At 48.0% G+C, this 21522-nt stretch overlaps 3 protein-coding genes across 8 annotated transcripts in view; 1 reads left to right on the top strand and 2 right to left on the bottom strand.

Moving 5' to 3' along the window:
- LOC137064122 (NEDD4-like E3 ubiquitin-protein ligase WWP1) overlaps positions 1–7128 on the top strand; it is a 60951-nt gene extending 53823 nt beyond the window's left edge. For all 4 annotated transcript variants that reach the window (XM_067435450.1, XM_067435451.1, XM_067435453.1 and 1 more), the window contains 4 exons: positions 441–545; positions 5764–5860; positions 5947–6019; positions 6262–7128. In XM_067435450.1, coding sequence (XP_067291551.1) covers positions 441–545; positions 5764–5860; positions 5947–6019; positions 6262–6361 — 375 coding nt within the window. In that variant the 3' untranslated portion in view covers positions 6362–7128. The remainder of the gene's footprint in view (positions 1–440; positions 546–5763; positions 5861–5946; positions 6020–6261) is intronic.
- Positions 7129–7699: 571 nt separating this feature from the next.
- On the bottom strand, positions 7700–9463 carry LOC137064268 (DNA-directed RNA polymerase II subunit RPB1-like). The gene has a single exon (XM_067435641.1). It carries the CDS (start codon positions 9461–9463, stop codon positions 7700–7702), a length of 1764 nt encoding a protein of 587 aa, XP_067291742.1.
- Positions 9464–9689: 226 nt separating this feature from the next.
- On the bottom strand, positions 9690–21391 carry rmdn1 (regulator of microtubule dynamics 1). 3 transcript variants are annotated; one of them, XM_067434341.1, is made up of 10 exons: positions 21125–21391; positions 20839–20935; positions 20664–20751; positions 14253–14412; positions 14096–14185; positions 13965–14020; positions 12875–12962; positions 12732–12762; positions 12488–12621; positions 12232–12410 (listed from the first exon to the last, which is right to left on the bottom strand). In XM_067434341.1, exons 1-10 carry the CDS (start codon positions 21224–21226, stop codon positions 12366–12368), a joined length of 891 nt encoding a protein of 296 aa, XP_067290442.1. In that variant the 5' UTR covers positions 21227–21391; the 3' UTR covers positions 12232–12365. The 3 variants fall into 3 exon arrangements, with proteins under 3 accessions (XP_067290441.1, XP_067290442.1, XP_067290443.1); XM_067434342.1 differs by having other exon boundaries at positions 20839–20930; positions 21125–21354; XM_067434340.1 differs by lacking the exons at positions 12732–12762; positions 12875–12962; positions 13965–14020; ... (3 more) ...; positions 20839–20935; positions 21125–21391 and having other exon boundaries at positions 9690–12410.
- Positions 21392–21522: the final 131 nt, after the last annotated feature.

Below are 21522 nucleotides of genomic sequence, written 5' to 3'. Positions count from 1 at the left end.
CGTCCCGACCCCTCAGCCACGCCCCCCCGTCCCGACCCCTCAGCCCCCCCGTCCCGACCCCTCAGCCCCCCCCCCCCGTCCCGACCCCTCAGCCCCCCCCCCGTCCCGACCCCTCAGCCCCCCCCCCCCCCGTCCCGACCCCTCAGCCCCCCCCCCCGTCCCGACCCCTCAGCCCCGCCCCCCGTCCCGACCCATCAGCCCCGCCCCCCGTCCCGACCCCTCAGCCCCGCCCCCCGTCCCGACCCCTCAGCCCCCCCGTCCCGACCCCTCAGCCCCCCCGTCCTGACCCCTCAGTCCCCCGTCCTGACCCCTCAGCCCCCCGTCCTGACCCCTCTGTCCCCCCGTCCTGACCCCTCTAGCCCCCGTCCTGACCCCTGTCCCCCGCCCTAACCCCGCTCTGACCCCTGTCCCCCGCCCTGACCTCTGACCTCTGTGTGCAGGTGATGCTGTGTGGCATGCAGGAGGTGGATCTGCAGGACTGGCAGAGGAACACAGTGTACCGTCACTACACACGCAACAGCAAACAGATCATCTGGTTCTGGCAGGTCCGAGAGATTCCCTTTCACTCTCTCCTCTGACAAGGGTCTTGGTGTAATACTTAAATGTTCACTTTAAATTATCATTTTTTTGAAGGGACAAGTAAATAAACAACTAATGTAATAATAGATTAATATTCAGCATATAAATTGCATTTGAGAGACAAACAGATTCACATGCATGTAAAAGTTTATCTTTACATTCAGAAATAATGTAGAATTGTGGTCAGTGTGTGTTCTGACCGCTGGTGTAAAAGAGGCTGGCTGTTCCCAGAGCTCTGTGTCCAAAGCACATTCATACAGAGGCAAGGGGAAGGAAAAGATGTGGTAGAAAAAAGTGTACAGGCAATAGTGATAACCACACCCTGGAGACGACTGTGAACAGGGTGTCCGCGGGGTTTTAAAAAGTATTAAAAAGTGATAAATCAAAATTGTCAAATTTAAGGCCATTAAAAGTGTTAAATTTGGCCTCAGAGGTATTATTTCTTTCCAAATTAGGTATTATTTTTTCAGACTATCAGGTGTCCTATTATATTGAAATTCTATCTGCGTTCGCGTTAGTTCGTTTAAATATGGGCTTCAGCATATCTGGGCACATAATCAAAGATCTTTCGTCTCCGTCTCAACGTATGTTTGATGCTGACGTCATATTCAGTGGTCGTTCGGCATCATCTCAGAGCACAGCGCGCTCAACAGAAGGGGCTGGCTTACGTTTTATTTTAGACTTGCTTCAAGGCATATCTTCAACGACTATCCTCATAAGAGCAATCTTAAATGATTTATATAAAGTCTAAAATGAACAAAGAGTTGTGAGAGAATGAGGCGCGATACATAGACATAGACTGTATAAACAGTGAGATCCGCGTGTGTGTCTGCTCTTAAAGGGACAGCAGCCAATAAAGCTTCCTGTCAGTAAAGTTAAAGAACAAAGGGAACAGAGAAAATGACTTGCTGCGCTTGACTAAATAACTTTTGTAGCTTCAATAAGGATTAACTATTTAATTTATAGTTTATGCAGTGCAGATTACATATAACTTTGATAACTGTATTGAATTTCTGTATATTTCCTTACTGTTAAGACAGGAAGGGCAGGAGTAAACATGACATTTATTCTGGATTTATGTTAGCTTTTTTTTTAGGTTTACTTAAATTAAAAACTGTTATATTTTTGAAGCCTAATGAATGTAAAAAAAAAAATCAGTAACTGTATTGATATCAGTAATACTGGCCTTCATTCATAAAAAGATGCCATTTAAACAAGTATTTAAAATATACTGTCTTTATGTTGTTTCTACATTAATTTGATTAACTGTGAAATTATTATATTAAAAACGTACAAAAACTTTTTTTTATTGCGATTAATCACAGAAAAAATGTGTGATTAATCTAGTTAAAGTTTTTAATCGATTGACTAGTTTTTAGTATTTTGTTTAATTTAACAACTTATCACAGTTATAGAAATGTAATATTTGGCTCAGGTTTTGTTGTTGGGAAAAAAACACTAAATAATTTAATTGCTGAATTACCAATTATTAATTGAAATCAAATGTGTATGCAGTAATGCTTCTCCTCAACCAACTTTTGTGAATGTTGATATCTATTTTACTGAATGTCTATTTTACTGAGTGTCTGAATGATAACTTAACAGATTTCCTCCTGGTGTCGATTCTAAATCTATTCTTTTTTGTTTGTTATATATGTCAAAATCTGTGTAAATAATAGAAAGGTCGCTGATTAACACTTGCAATTCAGTGTCGTGATGGTTTTAAAAAATGTTCTGAAGGTAGTAAAAAAGGTATTAAAAAGTAGTAAATTTAACTTAAGGATTGCTGTATATACCCTGTGTGAAACAAAACTTTAAGAACCGCTGCGCACAGACGAATGCGAGACACGGGTTTCAGCTTCACATTCCTTGAGTCAAGCCACTCTTGATCAACAGAAGCGTCTCATCTGGGCTAAAGACAAATAGGACAGCTGAGTGGACCAAAGTTATGTTCTCTGATGAGAGTAAATTCAGCATTTCCTCTGAGTCTGAGTCTGGAGGAAGAGAGAGAGACACACAGTCCACGCTGCTTGAGCTCCAGTGTAAAGTTTCCAGTCAGTGATGGTTTGGGGAGCCATGGCATCGGCTGGTGTTGGTCCACTGTGTTTTCTGAGGTCAAAGGTCAACGCAGCCGTATACCAGGAAGTTTTAGAGTGATTCATGCTTCCTGCTGCTGACCAACTTTATGGAGATGCAGATTTCATTTCCCAGCAAAACTCGGCACCTGCACACAGTGCCACGGCAGCCAGTGCCTGGACCATGGTATCCCTGTTCTTATTGGCCAGCAAACTTACCTTAACCCAATAGATCATCTCTGGAGTATTGTGAAGAGGAAGATGCGATATGCCAGACCCAACCATGCAGAAGAGCTGAAGGCCACTATCAGATCAACCTGAGCTCAAAACACCTGAGCCGAGCCACAGACGGACCGACTCCACGCCACGCCGCATCGCTGCAGTAATTCAGGATAAAGGAGACACAGCTGAGCACTGAGCGCTGGACCTGCTCATACTGTTCATGCTCAGTGGTGGGCGGTCAGGGCCATCAGGCACTTCTCTGCTGGCCCTGCCAAAATAATATATATAATGTTACAATTATATTTCCAGAAAGAATATATTTATTTTTTGTGAGGCTGAGCTGTATTTATCATATGTCATCATCATCTAAACGCATCACAGCTCCGAGGACCAGCACTAGAAGAATAGCTTGCCTTCCATTGGACCATAGCTTTGACTGACGTGGGTCATCGGCCAATCAAATGTTGATGTGTAGTGATAGACCGGCCCAGAGGCCCAGCGGTGTGTCTACCCTCCGCTGATGCCATCCGCCGTTTGAACCTTTCGCGGGTTGTGAGCGATCTGTGTGAAATGAGCTATGGCCGCCGCGGATGACGGGTTGCGTGCGAATGATCGATCCTGATGTCAAGCCGGTAATGTTAGCTAACAAGCGGTGTTTTTTCTGTTTATTTTGATGTTCTTGTTGGTCCGTGTTTTGGTTTGTTTAAGAGTATTTGTGCCAGTGAGCTGATTTTGATTCATTCCTTTTTGTCTCGCGTATACTTTTTGCTTGGCCCCTTCCCAACGAACACTTTGAAAGTGAGGCTCGTAACAGCTTTTCGTACAGTGTATTATTGTATTTGAAGAGAGTGTGTGTGTGTGTGGGGGGGGGGGTTGTTATGGCGACGGCGTGGGGTGTGTTGATCGTTAGTGAAGGCCCTGACTGAAACCCCACGGTACGCTACTGTTCATGCTCCTACAGTCTTGTTCAAAATAATAGCAGTACAATGTGACTAACCAGAATAATCAAGGTTTTTCGTATATTTTTTATTGCTACGTGGCAAACAAGTTACCAGTAGGTTCAGTAGATTCTCAGAAAACAAATGAGACCCAGCATTCATGATATGCACGCTCTTAAGGCTGTGCAATTGGGCAATTAGTTGAAAGGGGTGTGTTCAAAAAAATAGCAGTGTGGCATTCAATCACTGAGGTCATCAATTTTGTGAAGAAACAGGTGTGAATCAGGTGGCCCCTATTTAAGGATGAAGCCAACACTTGTTGAACATGCATTTGAAAGCTGAGGAAAATGGGTCGTTCAAGACATTGTTCAGAAGAACAGCGTACTTTGATTAAAAAGTTGATTAGAGAGGGGAAAACCTATAAAGAGGTGCAAAAAATGATAGGCTGTTCAGCTAAAATGATCTCCAATGCCTTAAAATGGAGAGCAAAACCAGAGACGTGGAAGAAAACGGAAGACAACCATCAAAATGGATAGAAGAATAACCAGAATGGCAAAGGCTCAGCCAATGATCACCTCCAGGATGATCAAAGACAGTCTGGAGTTACCTGTAAGTACTGTGACAGTTAGAAGACGTCTGTGTGAAGCTAATCTATTTTCAAGAATCCCCCGCAAAGTCCCTCTGTTAAAAAAAAGGCATGTGCAGAAGAGGTTACAATTTGCCAAAGAACACATCAACTGGCCTAAAGAGAAATGGAGGAACATTTTGTGGACTGATGAGAGTAAAATTGTTCTTTTTGGGTCCAAGGGCCACAGGCAGTTTGTGAGACGACCCCCAAACTCTGAATTCAAGCCACAGTACACAGTGAAGACAGTGAAGCATGGAGGTGCAAGCATCATGATATGGGCATGTTTCTCCTACTATGGTGTTGGGCCTATTTATCGCATACCAGGGATCATGGATCAGTTTGCATATGTTAAAATACTTGAAGAGGTCATGTTGCCCTATGCTGAAGAGGACATGCCCTTGAAACGGTTGTTTCAACAAGACAATGACCCAAAACACACTAGTAAACGGGCAAAGTCTTGGTTCCAAACCAACACAATTAATGTTATGGAGTGGCCAGCCCAATCTCCAGACCTTAATCCAATTGAGAACTTGTGGGGTGATATCAAAAATGCTGTTTCTGAAGCAAAACCAAGAAATGTGAATGAATTGTGGAATGTTGTTAAAGAATCATGGAGTGGAATAACAGCTGAGAGGTGCCACAAGTTGGTTGACTCCATGCCACACAGATGTCAAGCAGTTTTAAAAAACTGTGGTCATACAACTAAATATTAGTTTAGTGATTCACAGGATTGCTAAATCCCAGGAAAAAAAAATGTTTGTACAAAATAGTTTTGAGTTTGTACAGTCAAAGGTAGACACTGCTATTTTTTTGAACACACCCCTTTCAACTAATTGCCCAATTGCACAGCCTTAAGAGCGTGCATATCATGAATGCTGGGTCTCGTTTGTTTTCTGACAATCTACTGAACCTACTGGTAACTTGTTTGCCACGTAGCAATAAAAAATATACTAAAAACCTTGATTATTCTGGTTAGTCACATTGTACTGCTATTATTTTGAACAAGACTGTATACAAGTTTCACTTTTTGAATGGAATTAGTGAAGTAAATCAACTTTTTGATGATATTCTAATTATATGATAGGCAGCAGCTGTATATATGCTAATATTTTGTCCTTTTGAATCTGTCTGACGCATTAACTGTAAACACACTTCTTTATATTAGATGCGATTTAAACCTGGATCCTTTTTCCTGCTTTCTCCATATCAGGATGTTGAAAAAGCGATTCCTGTTCTGCTTTTAGTCGATTTCACATGTTCTATTTATCAGTCTGAGCGTCTGAATCCTGCTGTGTGTGTGTGTGTGTGTGTGTGTGTGCAGCTGGTGAAGGAGGTGGACAACGAGGTGCGTCTGCGTCTGATGCAGTTTGTGACGGGAACCTGCCGACTGCCATTGGGCGGCTTCGCCGAGCTCATGGGTGCGTCACACACACACACACACACACAGAATGGCCATAAGGCATCCCTAACCCTTTTCTTCTGATTCTTGGCCCTCGTCCTCCAGGTAGCAACGGGCCACAGAAGTTCTGCATTGAGAAGGTGGGCAAGGAGACGTGGCTTCCTCGGAGTCACACCTGGTGAGTGTACGGATGATCCCATGTTTGACCCCAGAGGTCATGTGTACAGATGACCCCATGTTTGACCCCAGAGGTCATGTGTACGGTTGAACCCAGAGGTCATGTGTACGGATTGCCTCATGTTTGACCCCAGAGGTCATGTGTACAGATGACCCCATGTTTGACCCCAGAGGTCATGTCTACGGATTGCCTCATGTTTGACCCCAGAGGTCACACGTCTCACACACACCTTCTGTTTGCAGCTTTAACCGGCTGGACCTGCCTCCCTATAAAAGCTTCGAGCAGCTGAAGGAGAAGCTTCTGTTTGCCATCGAGGAGACGGAAGGCTTCGGTCAGGAGTGAACACGCTGGCCCTTTATCAGCAAACTCAAACTAAACCATCAAACTTGCACAGACGATTACCAATGTAAATAAGCTATTTTCTCATTTTAAACCAAATCTTTATCTTAAGACCTCATTTAGCGATCTTCATAACATGATTCCCCATGAATATGCAAGCGTTTGAGCTTTTCAGATCTTTTCAATGCTGATGTCTATATACAACGCTTTGGTTTATTCATTTGGCGGGTTTTTAAATCGAGCCTGAAAATAAAACATTAGAGAGGATTTTATAGTAGAACTCAAACGTGCGGCTCTAGTTTTATAGAGCTTTTACAGAATGATTGTAGAGTTAGATCCGGAGCCTGGGCTTTCTCTCGGTTCAGCGCTTGCATGGCTGCCTGCAGAACGAGAGGATTGACGGACAGCTGTCACTCATGTAGACGAGAGGATTGACGGACAGCTGTCACTCAAGTGGACGAGAGGATTGACGGACAGCTGTCACTCAAGTAGACGAGAGGATTGACGGACAGCTGTCACTCAAGTGGACGAGAGGATTGACGGACAGCTGTCACTCAAGTGGACGAGAGGATTGACGGACAGCTGTCACTCATATCACTCATCAGGATCGGCTCTGGACAGTATTGGCACTTTAGGCTGTCGATCAGTATTGGTCAGAATCTCTGCACACGCTCAGAACGCGGCAGTCATTATTTCTGTGGCCTTTGACCGTCAGGGAGGAAAACTGTGCCCATGAATATTTCATATTAAAATATATGAGTTAAAAAAAACTCTGGTGTGTCTCGTCTTATTCAAGGGGATTTATTTAGATTTTCAAATGCATCTCATCACAGAACACACATTCATTGTTTTTTTTATATATATCCCGGTTTATTAAGCTTCATTTAATTTACATAGAGTTAAAATTGCTCCCAAAATCCTGACAAAACATTTGACATATGATTTATGTAAATAAAGCGAAACCAAACGCGTTTCATCCTAACCCATGGGTCCGAGGTCTCTGTTTGCTCTTATCTGTGAACTCAGGTCAGGAAAACATTACAGCAATAAAGGGCCACATTCACGCTTCATCCCTCAGTTCAGCTTCTGTTAAAGGCAGACATTAAAGAGTCTAGAATAGATCTCATCACACACTGATCAAGAGTCGGCTTCTGTTAAAGGCAGACATTAAAGAGTCTAGAATAGCAGATCTCATCACACACTGATCAAGAGTCGGCTTCTGTTAAAGGCAGACATTAAAGAGTCTAGAATAGCAGATCTCATCACACACTGATCAAGAGTCGGCTTCTGTTAAAGGCAGACATTAAAGAGTCTAGAATAGCAGATCTCATCACACACTGATCAAGAGTCGGCTTCTGCAAGGTTAGGGTAAGAGGAGGACGGGCTCATCCGTGGGTTCGGGTAAGAGGAGGACGGGCTCATCCGTGGGTTAGGGTAAGAGGAGGACGGGCTCATCCGTGGGTTCGGGTTAGAGGAGGACGGGCTCATCCGTGGGTTAGGGTTAGGGGAGGACGGGCTCATCCGTGGGTTCGGGTAAGAGGAGGACGGGCTCATCCGTGGGTTAGGGTAAGAGGAGGACGGGCTCATCCGTGGGTTCGGGTTAGAGGAGGACGGGCTCATCCGTGGGTTAGGGTTAGGGGAGGACGGGCTCATCCGTGGGTTCGGGTAAGAGGAGGACGGGCTCATCCGTGGGTTCGGGTTAGAGGAGGACGGGCTCATCCGTGGGTTAGGGTTAGAGGAGGACGGGCTCATCCGTGGGTTCGGGTTAGGGGAGGACGGGCTCGTTAGTGGGTTAGGGTTAGGGGAGGACGGGCTCATCCGTGGGTTAGGGTTAGAGGAGGACGGGCTCATCCGTGGGTTAGGGTAAGAGGAGGACGGGCTCATCCGTGGGTTCGGGTTAGAGGAGGACGGGCTCATCCGTGGGTTAGGGTTAGGGGAGGACGGGCTCATCCGTGGGTTAGGGTAAGAGGAGGACGGGCTCATCCGTGGGTTAGGGTAAGAGGAGGACGGGCTCATCCGTGGGTTCGGGTTAGAGGAGGACGGGCTCATCCGTGGGTTAGGGTTAGGGGAGGACGGGCTCATCCGTGGGTTAGGGTAAGAGGAGGACGGGCTCATCCGTGGGTTAGGGTAAGAGGAGGACGGGCTCATCCGTGGGTTCGGGTTAGAGGAGGACGGGCTCATCCGTGGGTTAGGGTTAGAGGAGGACGGGCTCATCCGTGGGTTAGGGTTAGGGGAGGACGGGCTCATCCGTGGGTTCGGGTAAGAGGAGGACGGGCTCATCCGTGGGTTAGGGTAAGAGGAGGACGGGCTCATCCGTGGGTTAGGGTTAGGGGAGGACGGGCTCATCCGTGGGTTAGGGTTAGGGGAGGACGGGCTCATCCGTGGGTTCGGGTTAGAGGAGGACGGGCTCATCCGTGGGTTAGGGTTAGAGGAGGACGGGCTCATCCGTGGGTTGGGGTTAGGGGAGGACGGGCTCATCCGTGGGTTAGGGTTAGGGGAGGACGGGCTCATCCGTGGGTTAGGGTAAGAGGAGGACGGGCTCATCCGTGGGTTGGGGTAAGAGGAGGACGGGCTCATCCGTGGGTTAGGGTAAGAGGAGGACGGGCTCATCCGTGGGTTAGGGTAAGAGGAGGACGGGCTCATCCGTGGGTTAGGGTTAGGGGAGGACGGGCTCATCCGTGGGTTAGGGTTAGGGGAGGACGGGCTCATCCGTGGGTTAGGGTAAGAGGAGGACGGGCTCATCCGTGGGTTCGGGTTAGAGGAGGACGGGCTCATCCGTGGGTTAGGGTTAGGGGAGGACTGGCTCATCCGTGGGTTCGGGTTAGGGGAGGACGGGCTCATCCGTGGGTTAGGGTAAGAGGAGGACGGGCTCATCCGTGGGTTAGGGTTAGGGGAGGACGGGCTCATCCGTGGGTTAGGGTTAGAGGAGGACGGGCTCATCCGTGGGTTCGGGTTAGAGGAGGACGGGCTCATCCGTGGGTTAGGGTTAGGGGAGGACGGGCTCATCCGTGGGTTCGGGTTAGGGGAGGACGGGCTCATCCGTGGGTTAGGGTTAGAGGAGGACGGGCTCATCCGTGGGTTAGGGTTAGGGGAGGACGGGCTCATCCGTGGGTTAGGGTTAGGGGAGGACGGGCTCATCCGTGGGTTAGGGTTAGGGGAGGACGGGCTCATCCGTGGGTTAGGGTTAGGGGAGGACGGGCTCATCCGTGGGTTAGGGTTAGGGGAGGACGGGCTCATCCGTGGGTTAGGGGAGGACGGGCTCATCCGTGGGTTAGGGTTAGGGGAGGACGGGCTCATCCGTGGGTTAGGGTTAGGGGAGGACGGGCTCATCCGTGGGTTAGGGTAAGGGGAGGACGGGCTCATCCGTGGGTTCGGGTTAGGGGAGGACGGGCTCATCCGTGGGTTAGGGTTAGGGGAGGACGGGCTCATCCGTGGGTTAGGGTAAGAGGAGGACGGGCTCATCCGTGGGTTAGGGTAAGAGGAGGACGGGCTCATCCGTGGGTTAGGGTAAGAGGAGGACGGGCTCATCCGTGGGTTCGGGTAAGAGGAGGACGGGCTCATCCGTGGGTTAGGGTAAGAGGAGGATGGGCTCATCCGTGGGTTAGGGTTAGAGGAGGACGGGCTCATCCGTGGGTTCGGGTTAGGGGAGGACGGGCTCATCCGTGGGTTCGGGTTAGGGGAGGACGGGCTCATCCGTGGGTTCGGGTTACTGTGCGTTCACACCGCCGGCGGCGAGAGCGTCAAGCTGGCCGGAAGTCATTCATTTTCAATGGGAGCCGGGCGGCGAGCTCCGGCGAGAGCGGCGCGGCGCGTCTTGGACGATTTGGGCGTCGAGGAGAGTTGAAATCAGCTCAACTTTATGGTAATGAGCTATGACGCGGTTCGGCGGCAACAGGCGGCAACCAGTCAGAATGTAGAAGTGCTCCGCTTGAGAGAAATCCAGAGAACGCAGGCCTGTAAACTTTGGTTCCGACCACATTAGTTCCCAAGCAATTTGTAGGAAAGGTTGATCATTGCTGTGCGGGTTTCCCTATCATTTATGACAAGATCATTCATAGTGATGTGTAATTTGTTAAGAAGTCGCGCAACACTATTTTACAGGCGCTAGAACGCTCGTTGTTCAGCGGATGTGCAATTAATTCTTACTTTCACATTTAAACGATTTCATGAAGTTAATTTATACCCTACTTGTGGTCAGTATATCCATCAACATGCTTGTTTGATTTGCGGCCTCTTTAAATACAGTTTAAAAAAAGAAAAAACATTCGATCTACGTCAGAGCGGCAGCACGTCCACGGAGCTTTCTACAGCGTCGTTGTCAGGGCGGCAAGAGCGAATTTTGACGCTCTCGCCGGCGGCGGTGTGAACGCACGGTTAGAGGAGGACGGGCTCATCCGTGGGTTCGGGTTAGAGGAGGACGGGCTCATCCGTGGGTTCGGGTAAGAGGAGGACGGGCTCATCCGTGGGTTCGGGTTAGAGGAGGACGGGCTCATCCGTGGGTTCGGGTTAGAGGAGGACGGGCTCATCCGTGGGTTCGGGTTAGAGGAGGACGGGCTCATCCGTGGGTTCGGGTAAGAGGAGGACGGGCTCATCCGTGGGTTCGGGTTAGAGGAGGACGGGCTCATCCGTGGGTTCGGGTTAGGGGAGGACGGGCTCATCCGTGGGTTCGGGTAAGAGGAGGACGGGCTCATCCGTGGGTTCGGGTAAGAGGAGGACGGGCTCATCCGTGGGTTCGGGTTAGGGGAGGACGGGCTCATCCGTGGGTTAGGGTTAGGGGAGGACGGGCTCATCCGTGGGTTCGGGTTAGGGGAGGACGGGCTCATCCGTGGGTTCGGGTTAGGGGAGGACGGGCTCATCCGTGGGTTCGGGTTAGAGGAGGACGGGCTCATCCGTGGGTTAGGGTTAGGGGAGGACGGGCTCATCCGTGGGTTCGGGTAAGAGGAGGACGGGCTCATCCGTGGGTTCGGGTAAGAGGAGGACGGGCTCATCCGTGGGTTCGGGTTAGGGGAGGACGGGCTCATCCGTGGGTTAGGGTAAGAGGAGGACGGGCTCATCCGTGGGTTCGGGTAAGAGGAGGACGGGCTCATCCGTGGGTTCGGGTAAGAGGAGGACGGGCTCATCCGTGGGTTCGGGTTAGGGGAGGACGGGCTCATCCGTGGGTTCGGGTTAGAGGAGGACGGGCTCATCCGTGGGTTCGGGTTAGAGGAGGACGGGCTCATCCGTGGGTTCGGGTAAGAGGAGGACGGGCTCATCCGTGGGTTCGGGTTAGGGGAGGACGGGCTCATCCGTGGGTTAGGGTTAGGGGAGGACGGGCTCATCCGTGGGTTCGGGTAAGAGGAGGACGGGCTCGTCCGTGGGTTCGGGTAAGAGGAGGACGGGCTCGTCCGTGGGTTCGGGTTAGGGGAGGACGGGCTCGTTAGTGGGTTAGGGTTAGGGGAGGACGGGCTCATCCGTGGGTTAGGGTTAGGGGAGGACGGGCTCATCCGTGGGTTAGGGTAAGAGGAGGACGGGCTCATCCGTGGGTTCGGGTTAGAGGAGGACGGGCTCATCCGTGGGTTAGGGTAAGAGGAGGACGGGCTCATCCGTGGGTTCGGGTTAGAGGAGGACGGGTTCATCCGTGGGTTAGGGTAAGAGGAGGACGGGCTCATCCGTGGGTTCGGGTTAGAGGAGGACGGGCTCATCCGTGGGTTCGGGTTAGAGGAGGACGGGCTCATCCGTGGGTTAGGGTTAGAGGAGGACGGGCTCATCCGTGGGTTCGGGTTAGAGGAGGACGGGCTCATCCGTGGGTTAGGGTAAGGGGAGGACGGGCTCATCCGTGGGTTCGGGTTAGAGGAGGACGGGCTCATCCGTGGGTTCGGGTTAGAGGAGGACGGGCTCATCCGTGGGTTCGGGTTAGAGGAGGACGGGCTCATCCGTGGGTTCGGGTTAGAGGAGGACGGGCTCATCCGTGGGTTCGGGTTAGAGGAGGACGGGCTCATCCGTGGGTTCGGGTTAGAGGAGGACGGGCTCATCCGTGGAGTTTCTTCAGGAGCTCCAGTGCTTCCTTATGGACCTGCATCGGGTCAAACATTACAGCATTACACCTCAGTAGAGCATCTAACCTGTGTGTGTGTGTGTGTGTGTGCGCACCTGTTTGTCTTCCTCTGTGACGGCAGGACAGTCTCGCGCTCGTGTGAGCCACAGCGCCGCCTGCTGGACGTCCCTCAGCATCATGTACGTCTTCCCCAGCATCAGCAGGTTCTTGCTGTAGAAATTTGGGTCAACTAAATTGAAATATTAAAGCATTAAAGTTGCAATCAATCCCATGTAAAATAAATGTAAGGTAAAACAACATAAATGTACTAAAGGTGTGTATGTTCATATCATACGGGACCTTCTTCAGCTTTCAGGAAAAACGCCAAAGCCTGATGAGACGAGACATTTATAGTTTCAGTGCTAAATCAAGTGTCTACATAATAAAGTCTAAAACAGACAAAATAACATTTCCAGCTCTAAACCCATAATCGTTTCACTGACGTCTTCATAAGTGGCTGATGGAGGCGATCCAAAAATAACGGCTGCGACTTTACGCTGGTACCACGGCAGCTCTGCGAACGCAAAACACCTGCAGGGACAGAAGAGACTGGGTCACTGAAGCCTTCAACGGTTAGTTCACCCAAAAATGAAATGTCTGTCATTAACTCCTCACCCTAATGTCGCTCCACACCCGTAAGACCTCCGCTCATCTTCACACACAGTTTAAGGGTATACTCACACTAGGCACGGTTGCCATGAACCGGGCCCGAGTACGATTGTCCCCCCTCCCCACTCCCCCGCTGGCCTGCACTCACATAGGGTTTCAGCATTCGTGCCGGAGCACGCTTACGTCATTATGGTGCGACGGTTTTCGGGATAAACAGAAAGAGCGGTGCTCTCTGAGTCTGAACACAATGTCCATCGCTCTGTTTTCTTTGTGGATAATTTTGTGTCGTTTGGTCCACGGTGGTCCACAGCCCTCTCACAGCCTGTTGTTAAACAGATGTGTCGCCTTAGTGGCGCGAAAATGTTCACGTAATCGTGCTGCTCGTATTATGTCAAACGAACCGCGCTTTGGTAGTCAAACGCACTCGGGCGCGGTTCAAACTGGCTAGTGTGAGTACACCCTAAGATATTTTATATTTAGTCCACGTGTCAAACTGCTGAAATCACGAGACACTGGCCATCTGAATCATGAATCGATTCACTGACTCATAACCGTTTGAATCTTTATTTGAGGATTGAACACAAACGCGGAAGAGAAGCCAATGCTGAATAAAGTCGTAGTTTTTGTTATTTTTGGACCCAAATGTATTTTGGATGCTTCAAGAGACTCTAATTAACCCACTGATGTCTCATATGGACTACTGTGATGATGTTTTTATTCCCTTTCTGGACATGGACAGTATAGTGTGCATACACTTGCATACGCTCTCGGACTAAATATAAAATATCTTAAACTGTGTGTGAAGATGAACGGAGGTCTTACGGGTGTGGAGCGACATTAGGGGGAGGAGTTAATGACAGAAGATTCATTTTTGGGTGAACTAACCCTTTCAGAACCGCTCAGATTACTCCAGAACACACTCACCAGTATCCCAGGATGTGGATGGACGTGGCATCTTTTGGGTTGAGGTCGATTGCTCGCTGTAGAAACGAGTGTAAAGAAGTGTCATTCACTCAGTGCTGAACATTGATGCTTTAACCCAATCAACATCTCACCTCCAAATGCTCCCTAATGATGTAGGAGTTTCCGATCTTGACTTTGATTCCTTCATAATCGCCAACATCACTGAGGCAGATGGCGAACCACTGCGGACGACAGGCTGATAAACACACACTCACCCAAACACACTTTAGCAGAGAGAAGAAGCCGTACTTTGTGTGCCGCGAAGGAAGACTCGTTTTTCTCCAGCGCTCTCCTGGCGAAGTCAAAGGCCTCGTATGTGAGTCTCTTCTTCTCCTCGGCACTGATGCTGGACAGCAAAGCCAGATCACGAGACGCTCGGGCCAAACGCCACAGGAACTCTGCCTCCTCACTGCAACAACAACACAACATCTGAACAACACGACACAACATCTGAACAACACAACATCTGAACAACACGACACAACATCTGAACAACACGACGACACAACATCTGAACAACACAACATCTGAACAACACGACACAACATCTGAACAACACGACGACACAACATCTGAACAACACGACGACACAACATCTGAACAACACGACAACATCTGAACAACACGACACAACATCTGAACAACACAACACAACATCTGAACAACACAACATCTGAACAACACGACACAACATCTGAACAACACGACACAACATCTGAACAACACAACATCTGAACAACACGACACAACATCTGAACAACACGACGACACAACATCTGAACAACACAACATCTGAACAACACGACACAACATCTGAACAACACGACGACACAACATCTGAACAACACGACGACACAACATCTGAACAACACGACGACACAACATCTGAACAACACGACAACATCTGAACAACACGACACAACATCTGAACAACACAACACAACATCTGAACAACACAACATCTGAACAACACGACACAACATCTGAACAACACAACATCTGAACAACACAACACAACATCTGAACAACACAACATCTGAACAACACAACATCTGAACAACACGACACAACATCTGAACAACACAACATCTGAACAACAAGACACAACATCTGAACAACACAACACAACATCTGAACAACACAACACAACATCTGAACAACACAACATCTGAACAACACAACACAACATCTGAACAGAACAACACAACATCTGAACAACACGACACAACATCTGAACAACACAACATCTGAACAACAAAACATCTGAACAACACGACACAACATCTGAACAACACAACATCTGAACAACACGACACAACATCTGAACAACACGACACAACATCTGAACAACACAACATCTGAACAACACGACACAACATCTGAACAACACAACATCTGAACAACACAACATCTGAACAACATGACACAACATCTGAACAACACAACACAACATCTGAACAACACGACACAACATCTGAACAACACGACACAACATCTGAACAACACAACATCTGAACAACACGACACAACATCTGAACAACACAACATCTGAACAACACGACACAACATCTGAACAACACAACATCTGAACAACACGACACAACATCTGAACAACACAACATCTGAACAACACGACACAACATCTGAACAACACGACACAACATCTGAACAACACGACACAACAACTGAACAACACAACACAACATCTGAACAACACAACATCTGAACAACACGACACAACATCTGAACAACACGACACAACATCTGAACAACACAACACAACATCTGAACAACACAACATCTGAACAACACGACACAACATCTGAACAACACAACACAACATCTGAACAACACAACATCTGAACAACACGACACAACATCTGAACAACACGACACAACATCTGAACAACACGACACAACATCTGAACAACACGACACAACACAACATCTGAACAACACGAGACAACATCTGAACAACACAACATCTGAACAACACGACACAACATCTGAACAACACAACACAACATCTGAACAACACGACACAACACAACATCTGAACAACACGACATCTGAACAACACTACACAACATCTGAACAACACAACATCTGAACAACACGACACAACATCTGAACAACACAACATCTGAACAACACGACACAACATCTGAACAACACAACACAACATCTGAACAACACGACACAACATCTGAACAACACAACATCTGAACAACACGACACAACATCTGAACAACACAACATCTGAACAACACGACACAACATCTGAACAACACAACATCTGAACAACACAACATCTGAACAACACGACACAACATCTGAACAACACAACACAACATCTGCACAACACGACACAACATCTGAACAACACGACACAACACAACATCTGAACAACACGACACAACATCTGAACAACACGACACAACATCTGAACAACACGACAACATCTGAACAACACAACATCTGAACAACACGACACAACATCTGAACAACACAACATCTGCACAACACAACATCTGAACAACACAACACAACATCTGAACAACACGACACAACATCTGAACAACACAACATCTGAACAACACGACACAACATCTGAACGACACGACATCTGAACAACACAACACAACATCTGAACAACACAACACAACATCTGAACAACACGACACATCTGAACAACACAACATCTGAACAACACGACATCTGAACAACACGACACAACATCTGAACAACACGACATCTGAACAACACGACATCTGAACAACACGACACAACATCTGAACAACACGACATCTGAACAACACAACACGACATCTGAACAACACAACATCTGAACAACACAACACGACATCTGAACAACACAACACTATACACAACATCTGAACAATACGACACAACACAACATCTGAACAACACAACATCTGAACAACACGACACAACATCTGAACAACACAACATCTGAAGAACACAACACTATACACAACATCTGAACAACACGACATCTGAACAACACAACATCTGAAGAACACAACACAACATCTGAACAACACAACACTATACACAACATCTGAACAACACAACATCTGAACAACACAACATCTGAAGAACACAACACGACATCTGAACAACACAGCACAACATCTGAAGAACACAACGCAACATCTGAACAACACAACACAACATCTGAACAACACAACATCTGAACAACACAACATCTGAAGAACACAACACGACATCTGAACAACACAGCACAGCATCTGAAGAACACAACGCAACATCTGAACAACACAACACAACATCTGAACAACACAACACTATACACAACATCTGAACAACACAACATCTGAACAACACAACATCTGAAGAACACAACACGACATCTGAACAACACAGCACAACATCTGAAGAACACAACGCAACATCTGAACAACACAACACTATACACAACATCTGAACAACAAAACAGCTGAACAACACAATACAACACTGTACACAACCTCTGAAACATGTTCATTAATCTGAAAACAACATGCACTACTAGAGAAGCCGCCACACTGTCATCTAACACACTAGGGTTAGTTTACCCGTCTCCCACACATCATCGGGTTAGTTTACCCGTCTCACACACATCATCGGGTTAGTTTACCCGTCTCGCACACATCATCTGGTTAGTTTACCCGTCTCCCACACATCATCGGGTTAGTTTACCCGTCTCACACACATCATCGGGTTAGTTTACCCGTCTCCCACACATCATCGGGTTAGTTTACCCGTCTCGCACACATCATCGGGTTAGTTTACCCGTCTCGCACACATCATCGGGTTAGTTTACCCGTCTCCCACACATCATCGGGTTAGTTTACTCGTCTCCCACACATCATAGGGTTAGTTTACCCGTCTCCCACACATCATCGGGTTAGTTTACCCGTCTCTCACACATCATAGGGTTAGTTTACCCATCTCCCACACATCATAGGGTTAGTTTACCCGTCTCCCACACATCATCGGGTTAGTTTACCCGTCTCGCACACATCATCGGGTTAGTTTACCCGTCTCGCACACATCATCGGGTTAGTTTACCCGTCTCCCACACATCATCGGGTTAGTTTACCCGTCTCACACACATCATCGGGTTAGTTTACCCGTCTCACACACATCATCGGGTTAGTTTACCCGTCTCGCACACATCATCGGGTTAGTTTACCCGTCTCCCACACATCATCGGGTTAGTTTACTCGTCTCCCACACATCATAGGGTTAGTTTACCCGTCTCCCACACATCATCGGGTTAGTTTACCCGTCTCTCACACATCATAGGGTTAGTTTACCCATCTCCCACACATCATCGGGTTAGTTTACCCGTCTCTCACACATCATCGGGTTAGTTTACCCGTCTCGCACACATCATCGGGTTAGTTTACCCGTCTCGCACACATCATAGGGTTAGTTTACCCGTCTCCCACACATCATCGGGTTAGTTTACCCGTCTCGCACACATCATCGGGTTAGTTTACCCGTCTCGCACACATCATCTGGTTAGTTTACTCGTCTCCCACACATCATAGGGTTAGTTTACCCGTCTCCCACACATCATCGGGTTAGTTTACCCGTCTCCCACACATCATCGGGTTAGTTTACCCGTCTCCCACACATCATAGGGTTAGTTTACCCGTCTCCCACACATCATCGGGTTAGTTTACCCGTCTCGCACACATCATCGGGTTAGTTTACTCGTCTCCCACACATCATCGGGTTAGTTTACCCGTCTCGCACACATCATCGGGTTAGTTTACCCGTCTCGCACACATCATCGGGTTAGTTTACCCGTCTCCCACACATCATCGGGTTAGTTTACCCGTCTCGCACACATCATCGGGTTAGTTTACCCGTCTCCCACACATCATCGGGTTAGTTTACCCGTCTCCCACACATCATCGGGTTAGTTTACCCGTCTCCCACACATCATCGGGTTAGTTTACCCGTCTCCCACACATCATCGGGTTAGTTTACCCGTCTCGCACACATCATCGGGTTAGTTTACCCGTCTCCCACACATCATCGGGTTAGTTTACCCGTCTCTCACACATCATCGGGTTAGTTTACCCGTCTCGCACACATCATCGGGTTAGTTTACCCGTCTCGCACACATCATCGGGTTAGTTTACCCGTCTCCCACACATCATAGGGTTAGTTTACTCGTCTCCCACACATCATCGGGTTAGTTTACCCGTCTCGCACACATCATCGGGTTAGTTTACCCGTCTCGCACACATCATCGGGTTAGTTTACCCGTCTCGCACACATCATCGGGTTAGTTTACCCGTCTCCCACACATCATAGGGTTAGTTTACTCGTCTCCCACACATCATCGGGTTAGTTTACCCGTCTCGCACACATCATCGGGTTAGTTTACCCGTCTCGCACACATCATCGGGTTAGTTTACCCGTCTCCCACACATCATCGGGTTAGTTTACCCGTCTCGCACACATCATCGGGTTAGTTTACCCGTCTCCCACACATCATAGGGTTAGTTTACCCGTCTCCCACACATCATCGGGTTAGTTTACCCGTCTCCCACACATCATCGGGTTAGTTTACCCGTCTCGCACACATCATCGGGTTAGTTTACCCGTCTCCCACACATCATCGGGTTAGTTTACCCGTCTCCCACACATCACCGGGTTAGTTTACCCGTCTCACATACACATCATCGGGTTAGTTTACCCGTCTCCCACACATCATCGGGTTAGTTTACCCGTCTCCCACACATCATCGGGTTAGTTTACCCGTCTCGCACAGATCATCGGGTTAGTTTACTCGTCTCCCACACATCATCGGGTTAGTTTACCCGTCTCACATACACATCATCGGGTTAGTTTACCCGTCTCCCACACATCATCGGGTTAGTTTACCCGTCTCACACATCATCGGGTTAGTTTACCCGTCTCACACATCATCGGGTTAGTTTACCCGTCACACACACACCATTAGGTTGGTTTACCCGTCACACACACCATTAGGTTAGTTTACCCGTCACACACACACACACACACACACACACACACACACACACACACACACACACACACCATTAGGTTAGTTTACCCGTCTCACACACACACACACACACACCATTAGGTTAGTTTACCCGTCACACACACACACACACACACACACACACACACCATTAGGTTAGTTTACCCGTCACACACACACACACACACACACCATTAGGTTAGTTTACCCGTCACACACACACACACACACACCATTAGGTTAGTTTACCCGTCTCACACACACACACACACACACACACACACACACACACACACACACCATTAGGTTAGTTTACCCGTCACACACACACACCATTAGGTTAGTTTACCCGTCACACACACACACACACACACACACACACCAATAGGTTAGTTTACCCGTCTCACACACACACACACACCATTAGGTTAGTTTACCCGTCATACACACACACACACACACACACCAATAGGTTTGTTTACCCGTCACACACACACACACACACACACACACACACACACACAATTAGGTTAGTTTACCCGTCACACACACACACACACACACACACACACACACACACACACACACACACCATTAGGTAAGTTTACCTGTCTTTGTGGTTGACCAGCAGCTGGTGGAGTTTCTGTGTCTCTCCGCAGCTGTACAGATAATCTGCTTGTTCTAAAACTTCTTCAGCTGGACAAAATATGCCATTAAATAATAATAATAATAATTAAACAGCAGCACTAACACTTTATTTAAAGTTGAATATTGAATAACTACCTGATTCCAGAGCACGAACAGAAGCGAAGTGAGAGAGTCTGTTATAGATCAGGAGTGACAGCGGAGTCACAGCCGCGAGGAATGGACCCGTTCTGCTCTGAGCGTCAGCAACACACACACACACACACACACACACACACACACACACACACACACACACACACAATTATCAAAAGCATAAATGACAGCAGCGCTGCTATAACTGACATAATCTCTCTCTCTCTCTCTTTCTCTCTCTCTTTCTCTCTCCCTCTCTCTCACACACACACACAGATGCGGATCTTACTGAAGTTCTGATGCGATCAGTCCAACAGCGCTCATTAATCCTCCACAACTTCGCGTTTCTGCTCACAAACCGCCTGAACGCTCCAGATAACCCGAACGCCATCAGTGTGTGTGTGTGAGGACAGGCTATAATTAAGTGTGTGTGTGTGAGGACAGGCTATAATTTAGAGTGTTTTGAGCTCTTCTTCTGTGTGTTTTGAGCTCTTCTGCTTCTGCTCAGTCCGGCTAATGAGGCTAAAGTTCGCGGTGCTGTAAGTCAGTTCGTCCAGCAGGCGGCGCTCAACACGCACTGCCATAAAATTATCCATATTGTCGCAAAACAGTCCTTGGCTCTAATAAGAAGCTAACATTGGGTGCGTCAGGAAATGTCTCTTATAAACTCGGGCTTAGGGTACCCTA

The sequence above is a fragment of the Pseudorasbora parva genome, chromosome 24 (genome assembly GCF_024679245.1).
Source record: "Pseudorasbora parva isolate DD20220531a chromosome 24, ASM2467924v1, whole genome shotgun sequence".
Classification (NCBI taxonomy): domain Eukaryota; kingdom Metazoa; phylum Chordata; class Actinopteri; order Cypriniformes; family Gobionidae; genus Pseudorasbora; species Pseudorasbora parva.
The sequence above is the reverse complement of the archived record's forward strand: the minus strand, read 5'-3'. Positions and strand labels throughout refer to the sequence as shown.